Source organism: Marmota monax, unplaced genomic scaffold, assembly GCF_021218885.2.
Source record: "Marmota monax isolate L192 unplaced genomic scaffold, Marmota_monax_Labrador192_F-V1.1 WCK01_AAM20220418_F8-fsc00005, whole genome shotgun sequence".
Taxonomy (NCBI): Eukaryota; Metazoa; Chordata; class Mammalia; order Rodentia; family Sciuridae; genus Marmota; species Marmota monax.
In genome coordinates this window covers 12,707,333-12,730,579 of record NW_026692254.1, presented here as the reverse complement: position 1 = coordinate 12,730,579, position 23,247 = coordinate 12,707,333, and the positions used below count along the sequence as shown (strand labels likewise).

The 23,247-nt window shown below is 34.6% G+C and overlaps 1 protein-coding gene across 4 annotated transcripts; it reads right to left on the bottom strand.

Annotated features, from left to right (window-relative positions):
• Window positions 1-3,785: 3,785 nt before the first annotated feature.
• Window positions 3,786-23,228, bottom strand: Mcee (methylmalonyl-CoA epimerase). Of its 4 annotated transcripts, none has more exons than XM_046435696.1 (3): window positions 23,021-23,228; window positions 14,797-15,134; window positions 3,786-4,167 (listed from the first exon to the last, which is right to left on the bottom strand). In XM_046435696.1, exons 1-3 carry the CDS (start codon window positions 23,211-23,213, stop codon window positions 4,015-4,017), a joined length of 684 nt encoding a protein of 227 aa, XP_046291652.1. In that variant the 5' UTR covers window positions 23,214-23,228; the 3' UTR covers window positions 3,786-4,014. The 4 variants fall into 4 exon arrangements, with proteins under 4 accessions (XP_046291652.1, XP_046291678.1, XP_046291672.1 ...); XM_046435722.1 differs by having other exon boundaries at window positions 14,959-15,134; XM_046435716.2 differs by having other exon boundaries at window positions 22,947-23,093.
• Between the last annotated feature and the right edge of the window lie 19 nt (window positions 23,229-23,247).

The window sequence follows — 23,247 nt, the reverse complement described above, 5'->3', positions numbered from 1 at the left end:
TCCCTATTTCTCACCTTGCACACAAGTCAACTCAAAATGGATCAAAGAGTTATGATTTAGTCCAGAAACTCTGCAGTACAGGTCAACATTTCAACATGTAGATGCAGGCTGTGACTTTCTCAATAAGACTCTAACAAATAATAATAGGAAATAATACCAAGGATTAATAAATTGGATGGCATCAAATTAAAAGCTTATACACAGCAAATCAAAGAATCAAAAGCATGAAGAGAGTGACTACAGAATGGGATAAAATATTTGATAGCTACTCTTCTGACAGGGGATTAATATTGCAAATATATGAAGAACTCAAATTTAATACCAACAAACAAATGAATAACCAATGAATAAATGGGTAAATTAACTACAAAGACACTTCTCAAAAGAAGTACAAATGGCCAACAAATATGTGAAAAAATGTTCAACATCTTTAGCGTTTAGAGAAATGCAAATAAAACTATCTCAGTCCAGTTAGAATTGCAGCAACTAAGAGTACAAATAACAATAAATGCTGGAGAGGATATAGGGAAAGATGAATACTTTACACTGTTGGCAGGATTGTAAACTAGTACAACCACTAAAGAATTCAGTATGGAGTTTTCTCAAAGACTAGGAATGGAACCATCACATGACCCAGATATACAACTCCTTGGTATTTATTCTACAGAATACACACATACCCATGTTTATGGTAACAACAACAACAACAAAAACTCACAATAGTCAAATTATGGAACCAGTCTAAGTGTACATCAATGTATGGATAAAGAAATGTGGTATGTATATACCGTGGGGTTTTATGCAGCCATAAAGAAGACTGAAATTATGTTATTCACAGGTAAATGTATGGAACTGAAGAACACCATATGAAGTGAAATGAGTCAAATTCAGAAAATAAAGGTTTGTATGTTTTCTCTCATATTTGGAATTTAGAGAGAAAAAAGAAAAAAATTTAGGGGGATCTCATGAAAGTAGAAGGGAGACCAGTAGAAAAGAGAAAGGGATCCAGGAGGAGGCAGGAGGAAAGGGAAAAGGGGAGATACTGGGGAATGAAACTGACGAAATTATAGTTATTTTGTGTGTACATAGAGTAACAAAAAATCTCATTATATGTAATTATAGTAGTATAAATATAGTAGTATATATACTATATTTATATACTACTCTTGTGTGGAATGTTGATAATGGGGAGCTTGTGCATGTGTAGGGAAAGAGGTGAATGAGAACTCTTTTATCTTTCTGCTCAGTTTTGCTATAAACCTAAAATTGCTCTAGAAAATGTCTATTTAAAAAGAAAAAAAATGATCTACAAAGAGTTAATCAAATATGTCAACAATTTTCTAACTGTAAACTATAACTGTAATTTTGGAGAAAACTGTAAATAATTTTATTTTTTAAAATATTGACATGCAGAAAAAATAAATTTTTAAGAAAATGACGAGATGTCACAGATGTAAGGCTTGTTTTGTTTTACTGTTCAAGTAATGTAAATCAAACATTTAAAAATTATGTGAATATACTGGATAATTATTAATTTTTAGAAACATTATTAGCAAAAATTGTTTTTCCTTATTTTTTTTTTTTTTGTACCAGAGATGGAATCCATGTGCTTAACCAATGAGCCATATCAGTCCTTTTCATTTTTTGAGACAGGGTCTCACTAAGTTGCTTAAGGCCTTTCTAAATTGTGGAGATTGGTTTTGAACTTGAGATCCTCTTGCTTCAGCCTCCCAAGTTGCTGGCATTACAGGTGTGTGCCACTGTGCCCCACAATTTTTCCTTAATTTAAAAAATTCCACAAATATAATGAAATTAACTTATTATTCAATAGGAAATGTATTTTTTTAAATGTATTAAAAACTGCTTTTTTTCTCTCAACTCTGCTAAGAGTGATCATCATTTTCCTAAAGGACTTTTTTTTTCTAATTTTTCTATAGTTATTGATGGTTGCTAGTAGCAACCAGGATGAACTGTTTCCTTGTTCATCTCTGGTAGGAGAGAGACTGACTTCTCAAGGCTCTCACCTACTCACCTAGGAGTACGAAAGAGCATTTCCAGCAGCTTCTAGGAAATGCTCTTCAGTGTTCATTGTCCAGGTATGGATTACATGACCATGAGCCCACCATTGGCAAAAGTGTTAGAAGTCCAACCTTGAGTCTTTCCCGGTGTGGAAGGGGATAAGGCTGGATACTTAACAAAGCCAGAATTCTATTGTGGGAGAAAAGATGGGTAAATTCTAGGAAACTAACACTATCTATTACATATACTATTTTGCATATATTGCTACCAAATTCCATAATTAAGAAAGCAGAATTTCATTAAATTATCAATTTATGAGTTAAATTTAAAAATTGTTGTATTTGGGGCTGCAGTTGTAGCTCAATGGTTGAGTACTTGCCTAGCATGTGTAAGGCACTGGGTTCAATCCTCTGCATCACATTAAATGAACAAATAAATAAAAGTGTTAAAAAAAACTACATTATAAAAAAACTGTTATTTTATAAACATGTTGTATGTTTTATCTTCATTTTCAGCAGCTTAAGACATTTTTTACTCCGAAACTTACTGCCAGATTTCAGCTCTCTGTGCGCCTAGAGATCATTCACCAAATTTCCCACAAAAATTCCTATGCATACACCTAAACCTAATATCTCAAATACCTCACCCTAAGGAACTCATGGCCATGAATTGTTCCCAAAGAGCAAATATTTTGAGATAAAACTCCATAAACTTGAGCAGTTCCCTTTGAAACATGTAGTCCTAGATTTTTCTTTCTTTTTTTTTTTTTCCACATATGAGAGAACATTTGGTACTTGTCTGTGTCTGGCTTATTTCCTTTAACATAATATCCCCCAATTTCATTCTTTTTGTGACAGGATTTCATTCTTTATGGAAGAATCCTCCATTTTGTGTGTGTGTGTATATATATATATATATATATATATATATATATATATATATATATATATATATATATGATACTTTCTTTATCCATTCATCTATTGATGGGCACCTAGGCTTGATTCCATGTCTTAGCTATTGTGAATAGTGCTGGGAAATACATTGCTATAGAGGTATCTCTTTGCTATGCTTTCGTTTCCTTTGGATATTTATCCAGAAGTGGGATAATTGTATTTATTGTTCTTTCGTATGGGGAAGCTAAAAAAAAGTCAACTGAAAGTAGAATAATGATTATTAGGGTCTGGTAAATGCGAAGAGGGAAGAGTATAGAAAAAGGAAGATTGGATTTGACCCATGCACGCACACTGTGGGCATGTATGAAAATATCACACCAAACCCCATTAATATGTGCAATTAATTTAAAAAATTAATTGTTAAAAATTAATTTAATAAATTAATGTGTTCAAATGAAAAAATAAAAAGCAAAAAATTTTAATTTAAAAATAAATTGTGGGGCTGGGGATGTGGCTCAAGCGGTAGCGTGCTCGCCTGGCATGCGTGCGGCCCGGGTTCGATCCTCAGCACCACATACAAACAAAGATGTTGTATCCGCCGAAAACTAAAAAAGTAAATAAATATTAAAATTCTCCCTCTCCCTCACTTTAAAAAAAATAAAATAAAAATAAAAATAAATAAATTGCGGACTTTGGAAAATTGTTTTAAAAATTAAAAGCTTAGTTTTTAACATTCTTGAAAACAGCTTTGTCTCAAATATGTATGCATGTAACTCTCAGGTATACTTTCATAACTCCTTTGTACATCTAATCTGCTTCACACAGCCACATCCACACCCTTTAAACAGATAACATACTGTACTCAATTACTATTTTAAAAGGGAGTAATTTATTTCTATGAATATGATTTTAATAATTTTCCCTAAGCATTTAATAAACAAGGCTTTTTCCAAATCTAATTTATACATATGTATGTACATATATTACATAATTTTAATATTTCTGTAGTTTAGTCTTTAACTTTGGAAGCAGTACCATAATACATTTTGATAGTGTTTAAAAGGGTTTTTAGGGAAATTAATTTTCTTGCAAATATAAATCAAGCTTGCTCCAGTTCTATAAGAACTCCACCACAGTCTTTAGGATGGAGAAAAATAACTGGTTTTCCATGTGCTCCTATTTTGACCTCTTCACTTAGAATACGGATCTTCTTTTTTTTCAAATCCATCATCACTGCATTTATATTATCCACCTTGAAAAAAGAAATAAGAACATAAATAAGATCATAAATATAGCAAGTTATAGTATCATAACGACTTAGAAACAACTTTGAGAACTTACACAGCATTATCTCCTCTACCTTTGGAAAAGACTATTCTTAAGCCACCACATGAAATGAAAGCAGGGCTAGGGTGTAGCTCAGTGGCACAGTGCTTGTCTAACATGTATGAGACTCTTGAGTTCAAGTCCCAGGATGGGAAAAAAATAATGAAAAATAAACAGAGAAGTAAATGAAGTTACTAAATCTTCTTAGGTGAGCAATTGTAATGCCGTAAAAAACTCATTGTGGGTAAATGTTACCCGTTATAACTTAAATAGTATGTCCTCTTTATCATAGTTTCTTCTGGAAGTAATATTGGTGATTTTGGACAAATTGTTTTTTCCTGAGAACCTTGTGTTCCTCAAACCAAGGAAATGAGGAGGCTGTAGTTTGGACCTTAAGTATCTTCCAAAGATCCACATGGTAAAAGTTTGAATCTTGGGGTAGTGCTATTGTGAGGTGGCAGAGCTTTTAGGAGATGGAAATTAGTGGGAAATCTTCAGGTAATTAGGAATGTACTCTTGAAGGGGACAGTGGGACCTCAGTCCCTTCCTCTTCCTCTTTAGCTCCTTAGCCATGAGGTGAGCAGTTTTTCCACTGCCGTGTATTTCCTGCCAGGACTTGCTGCTTTGCCACAGGCCCAAAAGCATTGGGGCTAACCAACCATGAACTGAAACCTCAAAAACTGTGAGTCAGAATAAACTTTTTTTCTTTATAAAATTATTATTTCAGGTATTCATTTGATATAGATGGAAAGCTAACAATAGTCCCACCATATAAATTGACTATAGATTAAAATGAGATAACAGAGTTTTTCCCCTCCCAAATTAATTGGTTATTAACTCTGAAATTTAAACTTGAAATACATAAAAATCATTATTAAACTGCTATCAAAATATAGGCTGGGGATGTGGCTCAAGCGGTAGCGCCCTCGCCTGGCATGCATGCGGCTGGGGTTCGATCCTCAGCACCACATACAAAGATGTTGTGTCTGCCGAAAACTAAAAAATAAATATTAAAAAATTCTCTCTCTCTCTCTCTCTAAAAAAAAACAAAAACAAAAAACTGCGATCAAAATGTTATTCTAAAAAATCTAGAATTTTTTTTATAATTTTGTAATTCTCTTCTAAATTATTTCTATTTGCTTCATATTTATTTGCAGTCTAGGAAATGATAAAGAAATGATCCTCCTCTATCTTGGAAAGTCAGCCTCTCAGACAGGGAACCTGGAATTGGGTTAAATGACCACATTCCCAGGCAATCTGAACTCACTCTAGAATTCAATGACTTAATAGCATTCCAAATATCAAAAGTGGGGGTGTATGGGGGGATAATAGAAGACTGATTTCCCACCACACAGACCTAACATGTTAATATTTATGTAATCTTATTTCCAAAAAACCAAAGGTTGTATATTGAATTCTAAAACTGACCAAACAACTAGTGAGAATACTAAATGTTACCATAAACTATGACTTCTTCATATGATATACATTCTACTTGTATTCCTATAATGTTTTAAAACTCCTAGTCATGCCTACATTATGACTATGTTCATTTCATGTTAATTTGTATGGTAGCTGCTCTACTCTAATTTTTTTTCTAAAAAGAACATGCATGAGCTGGTTGAATGGTCACACCCACTGGATCATTCTTCGGAAAATTAGTTCTCACCAAAGTCAGGCATTGTCAATTTTATTTTTTAAAATAGTTTTTTAGTTATAGGTAGACAAAATACCTTTGTTTTATTTTTTTAAATTTTTTTAGTTCTACATGGCCACAATATCTTTATTTTGCTTATTTATTTTTATGTGGTGCTGAGGATCGAACCCAGGGTCTCACACATGCGAGACGAGCACTCTACCACTGAGCCACAACACCAGTCCCACCTTTATTTTATTTATTTACATGAGGTGCTCAGGATTGAACCCAGTACCTCACACATGTTAGGTAAGTGCTCAATGGCTGAGACACAACCTCAGCCCTTTACCTTATTTTTAAAAATTTCTATAAATATTGTTGAGCTTTGTTCTGATTGTTATATGGAATTGGAACAGTCTCTAGTCTAGACTAATTTCTTACTCCTGAAAGCACTTTTGAATACTCTACCCATTGCCCCCATGTATTTCAAGGTTTTTCCACTATGACTGGCAAGAACAAACCACTCCACCTCTGGGTGATGTTTGTTCCCTCTGATCCTTTCAGAGGGCTCTGCGTTCAGCAACAGGTAGCTTCCTAACATGCATCCCTACCTGATTCTCAGATGGCGATGTGAAAGGCTATAGATCTCTGGAGCATCTATGCAGCTCTCTCCTTTTAGCACATTACATTATCAACTCCAAGAACCAAGAACCAAGAACCAAGGCTTCCTCAGACTCCCAACTTCTAGGTTCTCAGTTTGGCAAAACTGTGAAGCTCCACTGGATTCCCCTGTCCTGCAAGGAAGACTTGGAAACTCTTCAGCCATATCTGGTTGAGAAATTGCAAGCATCCTTTTATTTGCTTCCCCTCTCTCAGGGGATTAGCTTTCTTTGCTGCTTGACATTCAATGCCAGACAACCACTCTTTTGTATATTTTGTTTACATGTTTCAAGGAGGAGGATAAACTGCTCTCTGTTATTCCACCTTAGCTGAAATTAGAATTCTAAATTGTAGGGATTTTTGGTTATTACTTAACCAGTGTTATTACATGTTATTCTATAATTTTTGTGTCTTTTTTTTTTCTGATTGCTTAAATGATTTGACCTTTATCCTGGTTTTCAGCTTGATGATGGTATGCTTAAGTTTTTTATTTTATTGCATTTGTCCTACTTGGGGTTGCTGAGCTTAATGAATGCATGGGTTGATATCTTACATCAGATTGGTAATGTCCTTGTTGACTATTCAATTATTGCTTCTATTTTATTTTTCTCTTGCCTTCCTTTCCAGGACTCCACCCTGTGCTAGAACTTTTGACCACATTCTTCATCTCTCTTATGCTCTCTTTTCTTTTCCTTTCATAGTGTTTTACCCTGCCCCACCCCTCTCCATATTTTTGCCTCTTGATTTTTGGACTTCTAGCCTAGAGGATAGGCTAGAACCATGAGAGGATAAATTTTTGTTATGCTAAGCTGCCGAGTTTGTGGTGATTCTTTACAAGAGACGAACTCTAGATAGGGCAGAGGGGTTGGAGGGGAAGGGAGATGGTATGGGGTTATTAATGATGGTGGAATGTGATAATCATTATTATCCAAAGTACAGGTATGAAGACATGAATTGGTATGAATATACTGTGTATACAACCAGAGATATGAAAAATTGTGCTCTATATGTGTAATAAGAATTGTATGGGCTGGGGTTGTGGCTCAGCAGTAGAGTGCTCGTCTAGCACTTATGAGGCCCTGGGTTCAATCCTCAGCACCACATAAAAATAAAATAAAGGTGCTGTGTCCACCAAAAACTAAAAAATAAATATTAAAAAATTCTCTCTCTCTCTCAAAAAAAGAATTGTAATGCATTCTGCTGTCATATATAAATAAAAAAGGAAAAAAAAAAAAGAACTCCAGGAAACTCATACAATAACTATATATGTGTACTGAAACTGAATAATTAAGGACACTGATAAGACTCTACATTGTGTACAACCAGGGAATTGTAATGTTGTGCTCTATTTGTGTACAATGAATTGAAATGCATTCTGCTGCCATGTATAACTAAGTAAAACAAAGAAACAAAAAAATAACACTAATATCAGATGGTGAGTGCCAAGTTTTTCATATATACATACCCAAGTTGGGATTCGGAGCTATGTAAAGAAGCAAGGGAAAGGTCAGAGTGATTCAAGTGATAGAGTTGGAGACATCAGTGTAAATTCATGAGCTTATGTTATTTTGTGAGCCCAACATGGTTTACATATAGAAATATTTACACATAAGTTTAAACGTACAGTATATAAACGCATATTTCCTTTCTGTGTTAGTTCAAAGGGCCTAGACCAAAGATACACCAGCAGCAATGAGCACACCTAGAGATCCCATCTTGGTTTCTAACACGATTTTCCAGTAATAAGAACCAAAGCTTCTTGGAGAAACAACTGGTTCTAGAATTAGGGTAAGGAATATGAGTTTGGAGAACCTTGTAGTCCCAGAAAATAAGGAAATTCTCAAAAAAAAAAAAAAAAAAAAAAAGGCATAGGGTATGCCAAAGGGACACAAGTGCCAAACAAAAGAGTTTTTCAATGGTCAAAGTTAAAATGATTTGAGGGATAAAGTATAAAATAAATATCCACAAGCACATATTGATATAACTATCTACTCCTGAAGTGTGGACATCCCATAATGACCTCCTTCCAAAGAGCACAGTATGAAAGAGAAAGAAAAAAAAAAGGTAACTTTACAGTGAAGACACCTGACAATACCGCCTCAATTAGGAGATGAGGGTTCATATCAACAGCGACAAGTCATGTTGATAGGATTTGTCCTGATAGGATGTGATGATAATGGTACTTCATCTCTGTGGTCTTCCTTCCCAGAATAACCTCATTTAATCAGAAAAAAAATTCAAATATCAAGTGGGGGATAGTTTACAAAATATCTGGCCAGAAATCCTCAAGAGTATCTAGGTCATCAAAAACATGGAAAGTCTGAGAAACTATCATAGGCAAGAGGAACTCAAGGAGACATGATTATGTGATGTGTGATCCTGGAGGGGATTCTGGAACAGAAAAAGGATGCTGGAAAGAAGAATGAAATTGTGGCATTTGCTGGTAAATGGATGGAACTGGACAATATCATGCTAAGCAAAACAAGCCAATCTCAAAGAACCAAAGGTTGAATGTTTTCTTTGATATTTGGATGATAGTTCACAAGGGGGAGTGGCTAGGGAAGAATAGAGATAATTTGAATTAGACAGAGGGAGGAGAGGGATATGGGGGTTAGGAATGACAGTAGAATGAATTAGACATATATGCAATTCTATGTGTATATATGATTACATGGCTGGTGTAACTATACAACTGAAGAATGAGAAGTTATACTCCATCTATGTATGATGTCAAAATGCATTCTACTATCATGTATAACCAGAAAAAAAAAAGGATGCTGGGTAAAAACAAAGGAAGTCTGAATAATGTACATTAGTGTACCATAATAGATCATTATTTATTCATTAATGGTGACAACTGCATCATATTAATGTTAAATGTTAATATTTTTAAAAGAATCTGAGGAGATTAATCACTATATGTAATGAGTGAATCTTATTAGAATACTGATTAGAACAAGTCAACTACAAAAAGACACCGGTAACTCAATCTCGAAAATTTGATTTACAAATTGTGTATAGACGTCTTTAAATATTTACCTGTAATTTTGATCAACAGGATAATGCCATTGTGGTTATTTACTTCTTAGAGATACAAACTGAATAAGGGCAAAATGAAGTTGCAAATTACTAAAAGTTTTAATAAAGGGGAAAGAAAGATGGTGTGGGTGTTGAATCAGGATGATGGATGTTTGGAGGTTCATTACATTATTTTTTCTACTTCTTGTATGTTTGAAATTTTTCATAATATAATCATGAGTCTTTTCATATTGCCCTTTTGGTAACTTCTGTTTTCTTCATGAATGTTCAACTTAGACAACATTCTACTCAAGTATAAATATGTAGAATTCTGATGCTCAGGGCTTATCCTCTAAGATTTAAGTTAGGTTTATTTTTTTACATGCCTAATTAACATTAGACTGGCATCTTTATTTGTTACTATTTCTATCACTAACTTTGATTTTAAAGATCTTGTATCGTATTAATTCTTCTCTTAGTGTTGCTATAAAATTTACAATTCTTTAAGAGTACTCTGAATGTTTTGTTTGGTGGTAATAAAAAGAATGGAAGAAAAATGTCTTAATTTTCTGAGCTGAAAGTACATTCGATAGTTATAAGAAATGCAAAGCAATTTTATTTGAGAAATTAAGTCTTAAAAATGTGTTTTCAGTCTTTTAAAAATGCTTTTATAGTCTGTAAAACAATCAAAGTTGTGCATCAGATAACTCTCTAAAGCCTTAAGTGTCATTAATGAAAATGTGGGCAGATTCTCACTTCAAATTCTTGTGTGTGAGTTTATACTGATTTTCTTTGTCATTGTATATTAAGTGGCAATAATCCAAATTAAAAATGTTTGGATTATTATGATCAGAATTCAGAATCTTCTTTGGTCTTATATCTTCTTTGGTGCTCAGCTGCCCCATCTAAAGATGGCAATGCAATTTTGTTTGTTGGAAGGCAAGTCATTTTGTAAATAACATCTTTTAATCTTAAGTTATATAACTCTAGTTTTATGAACAAGTAAACTTTTATGAACAAGTAATAAAGTGCCACTTTTAATAGTGCTTTAAATTTTGATTGACTTAATAAACAGGCTATTATTTTACATAGAATTATAATGGTGTAAATTCATGTCAATAATGAATGAATTCAATACTCAAATTCATTTAAATCTATAAAAGTTAAAATGAAATGTTGGCATTAAATATTTACGTTGCAATTGTCTCTCCCCTAAAGCTAAAAACTAAGTGAATTACACAAACCTAACACTGTTCTTACTTTGCAAGTTTTAGAAGTTTTTATGTTTTCTTGGGAATTATTTCAAAATGTGTATGTTACCTTAAGTGTGCATGGTTTCTATACAGTCTAGTGATTGTTATGGACAGTATTTCCCAAATGCTCATCTCCACTGAAATGTTCACCAGTTGAAAAAAACTTTTTTTTTAAAAAAAGGAAAAACCCCAAAATAAACCTGTAGATTTATTTAATTGATAAGTATCTTAGTTTGTATCTTGAATGGCCCCTCAAGACTCTGTATTAAAGGACTGGACCCCAAGTGATGTCACTACTGGAAGGTGGTAGAACCTTTAAGAGGTGGGGTCTAATGGAAGGAAGTTAAGTCATTAGGAGCCTATTCTTGAAGGGGATATTGGAACCCCACCCTTCCTCATTTTTTTTCTCCTCTCTTTCTTATGTTTTGCTTCCTGGCTACCATAAAGTGAACAGGCTTCTTTTGGAATCTGCTCCCAACATGACGTTCATTGCCACCAAAGGCCCAAAGTAACAGGCCCCAGTGACCATGATCTGAAATCTATAAACCATGAGATAAAATAAACCTTTCCTTCTTGTAAGTTGATTTTCTTAGGTACTTTGTCACAATGATGGAAAGATGACTGATACAACAGGATTCTTTTATTCCAAAAAGATTTCTCACTTTATTACTTTTTTTTTTCTCTCTCTCTCTAATAAAATGCCCTTTCTTTTGGAAAATGTTAGTATTGGATGGTGGTTTTAGTAGCATAGAAAGTTAAAAATCTCACCAAATGGTCCATTTTGTTTTGTTTTGCTGTGTTCTCTGAAAATTTTGTCATACTATAAAATCCACACACATGGGAACCTATGATACAGAGTTCACTAGAAGTATTTATTCCTGGGGTTTATTGTAAACCAAAGTCAAAATGAGAAGAGACTTTTTTTTTCTTTCTTTCTTTCTCTTTTTTTTTTTTTTTTTTGTGATGGGATCTTACAATGTTGCCCAGGCTGGCTTCTGGCTTATAACACCTTGGCTCAACAGAGGGCTCCTGCCTCAGACTGCCATGTAGCTTGGACTCTAGGCACCATATCACCATACCTGGCTACAAAGGATATATATATATATATATATATATATATATATATATATATATATATATATTTGTTTTTTTTTTTTTTTTTTTGTAAAGTGCTCGTCTAGCATGTGTGAGGCACTGGGTTTGATCCTCAGTACCACATAAAAATAAAATAAGGATTTTTTTTTAAAGGGCTAATTTCTGTCTTCTTGAATGAAGACCATATCCTAGCATGCGGAAAAGAAGTTAACTCATTAGTCTTTTATTTTAAAGTTATAAAATTTTCCTTTCAGTTGGCATATGTGCTCAAAGAAAAAAATCTGTAAAACACACAAAACAAGTCATTGATTTTTTCACCACTTGGAAAATAAGAGCATTTCTTTACATTTTGCTATGTGGTTTTTGTTGTTGTTGTTGTTTTTTGTTTTTGTTTTTTTTTTGGCTTTTTTTGGTGCTACAGATTGGACCCAGAGGCGCTTTACTACTGTGCTACATCCCCAGTCATTTTTTATTTTTAGGCAGGGTCTCATTAAGTTGCCCAGTGTGGCGTAGAACTTGCAATTCTCCTGACTCATCCTTCTGAATAGTTGGGGCTACAGGTACATGGCCACACCTGGCATTTAGATCATCTTGAAGCTGTTTGTCCTGTATTCTCTCTGTGCCTTCTCTTCCCTCTGACTAGTAAATAGTGATGCCTGGAACAATTCTGTCAGTCATATATTACAGATGACAGACTTGCCCCATCACTGGGACAGCTCACTTTTAGACTGAGAATAAGAAAATAAAATCTCTAGTTAAGCCATTATTTTTTGTGCATGTTGTGGAATGATGACAGATGGATGTCAGGCTAAAGTAGCAACTAACCACTTTACATATTTTCTCCTATTACCTACCTTTATTTTATACTTATATACATTATTATTTCTCCCTTTTGATCTCTACTTTTGAATTTGCTGTTACTTTACTGAACTTCACTTTTCTTTACTTCACTGAACTTCTAACTTACACAGTCAGCCTCCTTTGAAGGCATAGGCTCTCTTGATGTAGAACCCAGATAGTACAGTGTGGGAGAGAGGAGAGTAGATTCAAAGGCAGATGGTCCTGCTTCTCATCCTGTGGGGCTTACACAAACCCTCGGGTCCACTGATAAAACCTGCAGCCAAAAGTAACCTCCTGAGAATGAAATAGAGACTAAATATTAGACTTTGTATAGTTCCCTGGTCTAATACCTTATAGCTCCCCCACCTCAAATTTTTTTTTTTTTTGAGAGAGAGAGAGAGAAGAGAGAATTTTTTTAATATTTATTTTTCAGTTTTTTCGGTGGACACAACATCTGTATTTTTTAATTTTCATGTGGTACTGAGGATCGAATCCAGCGTCCCCCGCATGCCAGGCGAGCACGTTACCACTTGAGCCACATACCTAGCCCCCCCCACTTCAAATTTTAAGCTCAGTTAATACAATGAATGCAAATGGCCTCATGGCTGAGAGTGCAGACCCTAGAATCAGAACAAATTTGGGTTTGAACCCCAGCCTTGCCACCTACAACTAATGCTATTGTGGGCAAGTTAACAAAATATGTTTTCTTACTTGTTAAATAGGGTTAATAGCACCCTCATGGATTAGTTATGAGAATTAAAGAAAATAATGAATGTTTAGTACTTCATATACTGCAAAAGATACTCAGTAAGTATTAGTTGTTATAACTCTGTCTTTCCACATTCTAGTCCCTCTGCCTGGAACACCTTTTTCCTCTTGTTCATCTGGGGAATCCCTTCACAGTCATTGTAACTCATGCTCTATAAGAACATTCCCAGCTCCTTGGCCTGGTAAGAATGATCAATCCTTCCCTTTGTTTGGGCACTGAGAAGACACACATGTTAATCTTAATCTTAAATAATATATTAATATTAAACTAATCACAGTATAGTTTACTTGCTTATTTAAATATCTGTTCCTTCTGTGAACATGGTCCCTGTTGCATTCATTGCTAAATCTTAAGTACGCAGAACAGTCTATGTTATAGGTTCTCATATGTGTTTGCGACAACAAACTGAATACATCCTTAACTTCATTCTACAATTGACCCACCTTTCTTCTGGGTTAGGAATGAGACCTAAATATTAATTATCTCACTATTATTATCAAAAGACTTGTCTTACTAAATTAGTTTAAACTGAAGCCTAATTGGCATTGCTGGTATTCTAAAAGGCAGTTATCTGAACATGAATATCTACCAATAAATGAGCTATAATGAAAATGCTCTCATCTAACATTTCTTAGTGTTTTCTCAGAAATTGTTAGCAAATGCAATTTAGAAGATCTTAAAAATCACAGTCAGTAATTGAAAATGTACTGCTTTTATAAAAGGAAGAAGTTATTAAAATTTTAAGGACAGAAAATAATTATAAGAATACTTTGGGCAGGGAGTGTAGCTCAGTAGTAGAGTGCATGCTTAGCTTGTATGAGGCCCTGGGTTCAATCTCCTGTACCAAAAGAAAAAAGAAAAGAATACTTTGCATGTGTATGGAAATTCTTACCCTATAAAATCTTTCACCTGCTTCTCCTATTTGCCTATGATAGTGAAAACAGTTATATTCCTATTACATGGGAAAACATTTACTATAGATAAAACCTTGAGTAAAGATTATGTTTTACCCAACTTTGGTGGCCTTTTCAGTGACAGTTGAATCTAGATTTCAATTAAATACACTATTTTTACAGTTTTCTAGAAGGAAAGAGAATACACACACACACACACGTGTTTGTGTGTGTGTGTGTGTGTGTGTGTGTATTCACCTTTGAAGATTTTTATTTCCTTTAAAGAACTTAATAAAATTTTTGATGACAGTGACTACATGTTGTCTTAAAAAGTAAAACACATTTTGTTAATGAGAGATTTAAAATACCAACAATAAAATAATAAAAATACCTCAATGCAGATGTGATGCATTCCTCCAGCCTTGTTTTTCTGCAGAAAACCTGCAATTGGACTGTCATTTCCCAGTGGATGAAGCAATTCCATCTTGGTATTTCCCAGGTTGACAAAAACAACAGATACTCCATGTTCAGGAAGAGGGACCACCTCACTTACCTGGGCCCCCAAAATATTCTGATAAAATGCTGTGGACTTTTTCAAATCTGGCACTGCAATGGCTACATGATTGAGTTGACCAAGATTCCATACAGGATCTGCCACCTGATGCAAGGACTGTGATGCAGAAAAGCTTCTCACTGCTGGAACTCGATTTAGGAATTTTGAAAAACACCCTGAAAAATTGAACAGTCATTGGTATCCTTCTTTTGAGAATTAATGCATTTCAAATTATAATTTAAAAAAAACCAAACAAATAATACATAAGAAAATTAATTATTTAATGTCTATTCTTTTTAATTATTGAAATTAACTCAGGGGAAATAAATGGAAAAACTTACGTTAAAATTACTCTGTGCTGCCCAGAATTAAAAAGCTAATTGTCCAAAATTAAGAAAAGTAATTCTGAGCTTGAGCTAAGCACAGTGGTGCAAGCAAGCCTGTAATCCCAGCAACTCAGAAGGCTGAAGCAAGAGAGAACAAGTTCAAGATCAACTTCAGCAACTTAGAGAGGCTGTCTTAAAATAAAAAGGGCTATGGTATTGCTCAGTGGTAGAGGGTCTCTGGGTTCAATTCCTACTATTATACACACACACATACACACACACACACACACACACACACTGATAATTCTGAACTTCAATTGGATTTTGAACAAAGAATGACACTTTTCATAATCATTTATATTTACTGGTAACACTTGAAGTATAATGGCATATTAAGAACTACTTGTTAAACTCTGAAGGGGTTAAGTCTGAATGTAACAGTGATACAACATACACTTAATGATAAAAGCAAGCCACTTTCTTTCCCACCTAAACACAATTTTTTGTTTATAATCTGTAATAAAGTCATGAAATGCATATCTATACAATAATTTTTAATGTGTATTTTATTTGAATGATTATCAACCAAGGAAAATATATCATTGTTGGGGGGATAAGCAAAGATCAAGGCAATAGTTAATTTATGAGAATTTCCTCTGACACCAGACTTTTTGTCATTTTGAAGGATTAGAGGCAGAACTTTGCTAATCTCCTTTCATTCAGTTGAAACCCCCTTTCATTCAGTAACTGAAGAAGGCTGCAAGACTTTCCCATTCCCACAAACATGGGAGTCCACAAAGAGTCCAACTCCCCAGAATGAAAAATACATAAATGTATGAAGTCTAAATATAATTATGTAAAACTATATCACTTAATAATTTGGTATGAAATAGCAAGATGAAGATCATATACAGTATTTTTTTAAACAATAGGTGGGTAGTGAAAAAAACTTTACATAGTACCAAGTACAGCACAGCTATAGCTAATAAAATACCTCTTAACTGAAATTTTCTTTAGGAAGAAAATTAAAGTGATACTATTTTGTTTTATTTAACCTGATACACTGTAAGTCAGTAGAAGGCAAAATTCAGCCTAAGATGGTCTTCTACCCTGCCCCAGTCTATATTATGGGTTACTGAAATACTTAAAGGTTCTCATTACCAATAGGGCAATATAGTTCTGTTTTATGGACTCACTGCTATTATGAAATCCAAATGTATTACAACTCAGCATATATATATGGACACACACACAAACTCAGCATACACACACACACACACACACACACACATACACACACACATATATAAATGTACAACTGAAATGAAATTACATAAAAAGAATACCCAATCCTTATATAATGGCATAAAATAAAAATAAATAAATAAAGAAAGAATACCCAATCTTTACTAGAAGTGATGTGCTTTTTTTATCCATCATTTGTTATTTTAGATTTAAAAAAATATTAGTATTACCCACTAAATATGTAACTTTGTTTGTTGTGTAGACAGTTGGTGCCCAAACAATACAGTACCAGACATACATAGATATACAACAAATTCATCCATTCTTATCGTTATTGATATATAATGATGATTTTCTAGCTGAGTGGCACGAGGGATTTTCTGCAGAGACACGGTGATAATGAACTTTACAAAGACTAACGACCAACAAAATCATTGCAAGCTGCTCCTCCTTTCTTTCTTCTCGTGTTTACTGTATGTGCAACTTGCAATGGAAGTTTAATGAAGTATTTATATTATAAAAAACATTGTATACAGGATTAATGAGCTTTTGGGTAGTATGCACACTACTGTCATTGAAAGTTTAAGGGTATGTCAAATATTGTGCTGGTATCTGGATTGTCCTTACCAGAATTACTTCTACAAGAGATGGAGCAGGTAGAGATCCTTAATTAATATAATTAATTAATATAATATAAAATAATTAATATAATTAATATAACACTATCATAAGCATTTGAATATACAGATATGTTAAAGGAACAAATTATAGGATATTTAAATGAAAACAGTTTTATACCCTATGCCACTTTGCTTTAGGAATATTGAAAAAACTTTTGTCACTGAAAATGAAGGCCAATTCACGTTATTTGAAGCCTCACTGTAGAATTCCTCTATAACTATTTTATCATTTGATTTACCAGGACAGGTTCTTTTTTAATAGAAAACAAAATCTGCTTTATATGTTAGAGAGACCACAGCATTTTTCATATTGTAAAAATTTAAGATTTTGAAGCCACCTAGGTTTATCTTTTCTCTAGAGATGGGAAATGGTTTCAGAAATACAATATAATTCTTTGTTGGTTTCTTTGGCCCCCAAGACATACATTCTAGAATTAGGATAGAAAAAAATACAGCAATACCAATGAAAATTCAATAATTTAGCTTCTTTAAAAGGAGAGGATAGAGCCAGGTACAGGGGTGCATGCCTCCCAGCAGCTCGGGAGGCTGAGGCAGGAGGATCATGAATTCAAGGCCAGCCTCAGCAAGGGTGAGGTGCTAAGCAACTCAGTGAGACCTCGTCTCTAACTAAAATACAAAATAGGGTTCGGGATGTGGTTCAGTGGTTGAGTGTCCATGAGTTTAATCCCTGGTACCAAAAAAAAAGAGAATAGGATATAAAAATGCCCAACAAGCATATTAGATATTCAATAATATTAGTGATTAAAGAAAAGCCAATCAAATCCATGATGAGATACTACTTCACAGCCATCAAGAAAAACAAAATAAACAAGTGTTGATGAGTATGTAGAGAAACTGGAACCCTTGTATTTTGTTGATAAAAATGTAAAATGGTGCAGCTGTAAAGGGATGGTTTGTCAGTTCCTTAGAAAATTAAACAAATTATCATATGACCCAGGAATTCCATACCTAAGTACCCCAAATAGCTGCAAACAGGAATTTAAAATCTTGTACACTAATAATCACAGTAGCAGCATTCCCAATAGACAAACAATGAAATATTATTCATATCTACATAAGGAAGTTATTATCTGGATGTAAAGTATTCATACATGCTACAATGTGGATGAATGTATAATATATTTGTAATATGTAACTAATATTAATGATAGAAGGCTGACATAAAAGGTCACATGCTGTACGATCCTAATTACATATAATATCTAGAATAGGTAAATCTATAGTGACAGAAGGCAAAACAATGGTTGCCAGAGGCTGGGAGGAGGAGGGCACAGAAACAACTGTTTAATATGAATGGGTTTACTTTTGGGGTGACAAAAATGTTTTGGAACTGGATAAAGGTAACAGCTGCACAACACTGTAAGTGTAATAAATACTGTTAAATTGTACATTTTTATTTCTCCCCAGGGCCAAGGATCTAACCCAGAGTCTTGTGTTTGTTAGTAACTGTATATTTTTTAATGGTTAATTTTATGTTATGTGAACTTTACCTTGATATGGAAGAGGAAGATGAAAATGAGGAGGAATGATAATAATCCTAGCAGTAAAAATCTGTGGATAAAACCCTGTAGACCAAGCAAACTGGGTAAGGATCAGGGAATAAAGGCTTTTAAATATATATGTGTGTGTGTATTATATATATTAGTGATTAATGATTAATTAGTGACAATACACACACACATACACATACACACACACACACACATTTTCCAGTGTTACTGAGATATGATGGACAAATTGAAATTGCATGTACTGAAAGTTTTTAAATATGTATATAATATGAAATGATTTTCACAAACTTTTTTTTTTCAAATATTTATTTTTTAGTTGTAGTTGGACACTATCTTTATTTTATTTTTACGTGTGCTGAGGATCGAACCCAGGGCCTTGCGCGTCCTAGGCGAGGACTCTACCGCTGAGCCACAATCCCAGCCCCTCAAACTAACTTTTTTTTTAAAATATTTATTTTTTAGTTATAGGTGGACACAATATCTTTATTTTATTTGTATGTGGTGCTGGTGATTGAACCCAGTACCTCATGCATGGTAGGTGAGCACTTACCTCTGAGCCATAGCCCAACCCATCAAACTGACTTTTTAAAAAGATATTATTTCATATTTTCACCCAACTGGTAGGAACTCTCAACTCTAGAATTAGATTTCTGTCTCTGAGCTCAGAAGGGTGCAGTACAATTGTACTGCTTTAAACTCCACAGTAGATCATCTGTAATTATTCCAATAAGGGTTATTTTGTAAAAATAAACTACAAAGTGTAACTATGTGTGAATAAACATGTAAAATACTTGAAAATAGGAGGATTAAAAACCAAGGGTGTAAAGATGAATAACCATTTTAAAACAACTTACTTTCACACACATCAGAAATGTGGTATATGAGATATATATATATATATATATATATATATATATATATATATATATATATATATATATATAAATAAAACAAAATCTAGTATGTTAACTCTTAATTCTTACCTTCCTGTGTATCAGTTCTCATTAATCATGTTCTTACTAATAACTTCTACTGTTTTGACTTAAAAATAACATGCCTTTCTTTCAGTTCAGATTTGGCATTTCAGATTAGGTTTTCCAGACAGTTTCCAAATAAATAAAGGTTTACCTTCAAGAGTTTATATTGAAATTCATTAAGGGTACTTAGTATTTAAACAAATTAGATGTTAACTTTGTATATAAAGTGTCATAAAATTGTGACTAATCACTTGTAATAAGTTTTTCAACAGCTTTATCTCAACAATTATATTTAGAAAACAGATTTATAATTTACATATCATGAAGTTCACCAATTTGAGGTGTAAATTCAGTAGTTTTTAGAATATTTGCAAAGTTGTGCAACCTTCACATAATTTTTATTTTCACATTTAGATTTTAGGTTTAAGTATTATTATGTAAAAGGCAGTGTGCCTTATGGTTAGGAATATGGGCTCTAGTGCTAGAAAGTTCTAATTCAAACCTTGACCTTACCATTCAGTTGTGTTACTGAGCTGTTACTCAACCACTCTATACCAGTATTTCTGCATATATAAAATGAAAACAGTATCTATCTAATAGGGAATGTCATAAAACCAAATGGTAAATATATATGAAGAGTTGAAAAAAGAGCCCAGCACAAAGTAAATAATAAATACCAAGAGTTACCATTGCTGGCACCCTTAGAAAGGTTACATTAACAACTTGCTTACAAATGAAAGCATCTCTGACTACTAATGTACTTTATGCTTTTAAAGGATCCCATGAAAGTTAACTCTGTACCACCTCAGTCACAGTATTGCCCTTATGCTACAATCTCATTCAATAGCTAAAATAACTTGTATACACAGTGCTTTTGTATTCACTGCTTCATTCATTAATGCAGTTTATTATTTTTCATGATAAGGAGACCACTCACCTCCTTTCTCTCTAGAAAATTGTGTGGGCTCCAATTTGAGAACATTGTTGGTAGTAATTGAGTATTTAGCGACTGATATCATGTTGTAGTTTTGCTGTTGGGAGGTATTAAAAGCATAGAATTCTGTTTAATTTTTAGTGTAGAAATACAGATTTACCATTTTGCTGAGTTAAAATTAGTTGCTAATGATAACTCTCCAACATACACTGATCATGACTGGTAATTTTTGGAAACTTCTTTTAATATCATAAACAAATAGAAACTACACATTATGCCTTTATAAGAACCTATAAGCTGGCTATTATCCCCAAAGCTAATATGTTGCAAATCATCTCTAGGTATTTTCTATATTTTGTTAACAGCTGGGATTTATTAATAGTGAAGTACAGAATCCCCTGGGGTAAAATCTAGCTGATTTTACCTGACCTTTCCAGTACAGACCTGTGGGCTTATTTCATTGTTAAGATTTATGCATTAATGTTCCTATGTAGTATTGTCTAAATCTGTAATCCTGCCTAACCAAACTGAAATTACAATACTGATGTGGGAGTGTACCATGTGGTAGCCTAACTCATCCTATTAGTGTTTGTAGCCACTGAAATAATGATCACAAAGACTAATGAAGTGAGAATGTTATTTTATTTAATCCTCACAATAATTCTATGGACTAGATGATATTATTTTCCTCATCTTTTTAGAAATAAGGAAATAGGCTAAACAGATCACAAGTGATTTTCCTCAATATCACAATAAGATGCAAAGTGGGGCCACTAGCCCAGGTCTGTCAAACATTGAAGTTGATGTTATTAAATGATTATGTTTAACTCTCATTCCTCTAAAATTCTTTACCATTCTTTCAATTCTCAGTTTTCAATGTCTTTGGCTTATGCAATTACCTAAGAGATGTCTTGCTAAGAAATAACAAGACAGCTTTTTGTTTTATGAGTTTTTTTTTACAAAAAGTTATGTGCAATGGTATGTGAGCTAAAATGCTGACCTGCATTTTACCAAGGATATTAAGGCCAATAGAGTTAATTGTTAACAAAATCTGAATATTATGTTAACTAGATATTCATTTTAACTGTGCTCAACATTTTTTTCATGTGTATACATATATTTCACTTTTTAAAACTGATTTAAGTGTTGAGACAGCTAAACCTACTAAGTACACTTTTTCTTTGCATATGGATGCTCATCACTTAACCCTGGACATGATAATTAAGAAATTCTGTGACTAATGAGAAAGGCTTGAGTGATCAATAAAGAACTGATCCAGTTTGAGATGGGACTTCAATGGATGGCTAGGACTTCAGGTTTCAATAGGCTGACTACAGAGGGCACTTTTTAGGAGACAAACCTAACAAAACTTTATTCCCTGGGCTGGGGCTGCAGCTCAGAGGTGGAGCGCTTGCCTGTAAACTGAGGCACTGGTGGAGCGCTTGCCTGTAAACTGAGGCACTGGGTTCTATCCTCAGCACTACACAAAAATAAATAGATTGTGTCCATGTACAACTAAAAAAATTAAAAACCAAAACCACTATTTCCTTGAACACTTTTGAAGGTGCTGGCTGAAGGATTTGCCACACTATGTTCAGGAGTAAGTCTGGGAATTATCACGTTGTACTTATATCAAATAGGAAATCTCAGATTAGGGGGGGAAATGCTTGCGTTTGTAAAGAGAGGAAGAGAAGAAAAAGAGGGAGGAGAAAGTGGGAAACTCAGAAAACTTGACCATCAGTCATCACAGATTCCATGTAGACATAAAGAAAAAAAAGTGGAGGTGGAGCGACCTTGAGGAGTTTCAAAATACTTCTCTGTTTATATAGAAGATGATAAATACACTAGGGCACGTGGGTAAAATATTTCTTTGGTATTCTTTACCCCAGTGACTTTCAGTTGTTCCTGCAGGGGTTCCATGCTTGAATTCAGCTTAAGTCCACAGGACTTGCCCTCTTTTCTATATTTTCCCCAATGTCTTATGGTATGCGGTGAACACTCAATTCCTCCTCCATTTACTTCCTTCCTTTTCATCTGCCCCTGCCTTGCAGGTCCCACACACAGCTCACAGGGTGGCACACTAAGACAACCCCCCCCCCACCCCCCCGCCCGCCCCGCTTTTAAGTGACTGCTGGCTAAGGTGCTGACAGAAGCTGCGAAAGGCGGCTCCGTAGGGCAGGACGCTTTAGACCCCGGTGGTTGGCCACCGGTGGTCTCCTCCGCCCCGGGCCTCTGGTTCGGCGCACACCGCCCTGCCCCGCCCCACGGTGATCCCAACGGTGCCCGGTATTCACCTACGGCCAACGTAGCCCTCGCCATGGCAGCCCCCGCCACGGCCGTCAACACACGCGCCATCTTAGGAAGCTACCTGCTAGGTCCCGACTGGCGGCAGAGCCGGCGAGGAAAGAGGGCGAGGGGCGGGGCCACGTGGTGAGGTGACTGGCTAGAGACCTAAGGGGCGGGGAAAGGCGGCCAGGGGGCGTGGCGAGCGTGTTTGGATTCCTAGGGAAGATGGAAGAGACCAGCCCTTCTGGTAAGAGTGCGTTCCTGTTACCTTGCATAATTTGACTCTCACCGGGCTCTAAAACTCGCCAC

Coding starts and splice junctions, on each gene's coding strand:
- Mcee (XM_046435696.1), bottom strand. CDS start 23,213: ATGCAAGGTAACAGGAACGCACTCTTACCAGAAGGGCTGGTCTCTTCC. Junction 15,135..23,020: donor CGCCAGTCGGGACCTAGCAG/GTAGCTTCCTAA, acceptor TCAATTTTTCAG/GGTGTTTTTCAAAATTCCTA. Junction 4,168..14,796: donor TGCATCACATCTGCATTGAG/GTATTTTTATTA, acceptor TCTTTTTTCAAG/GTGGATAATATAAATGCAGT.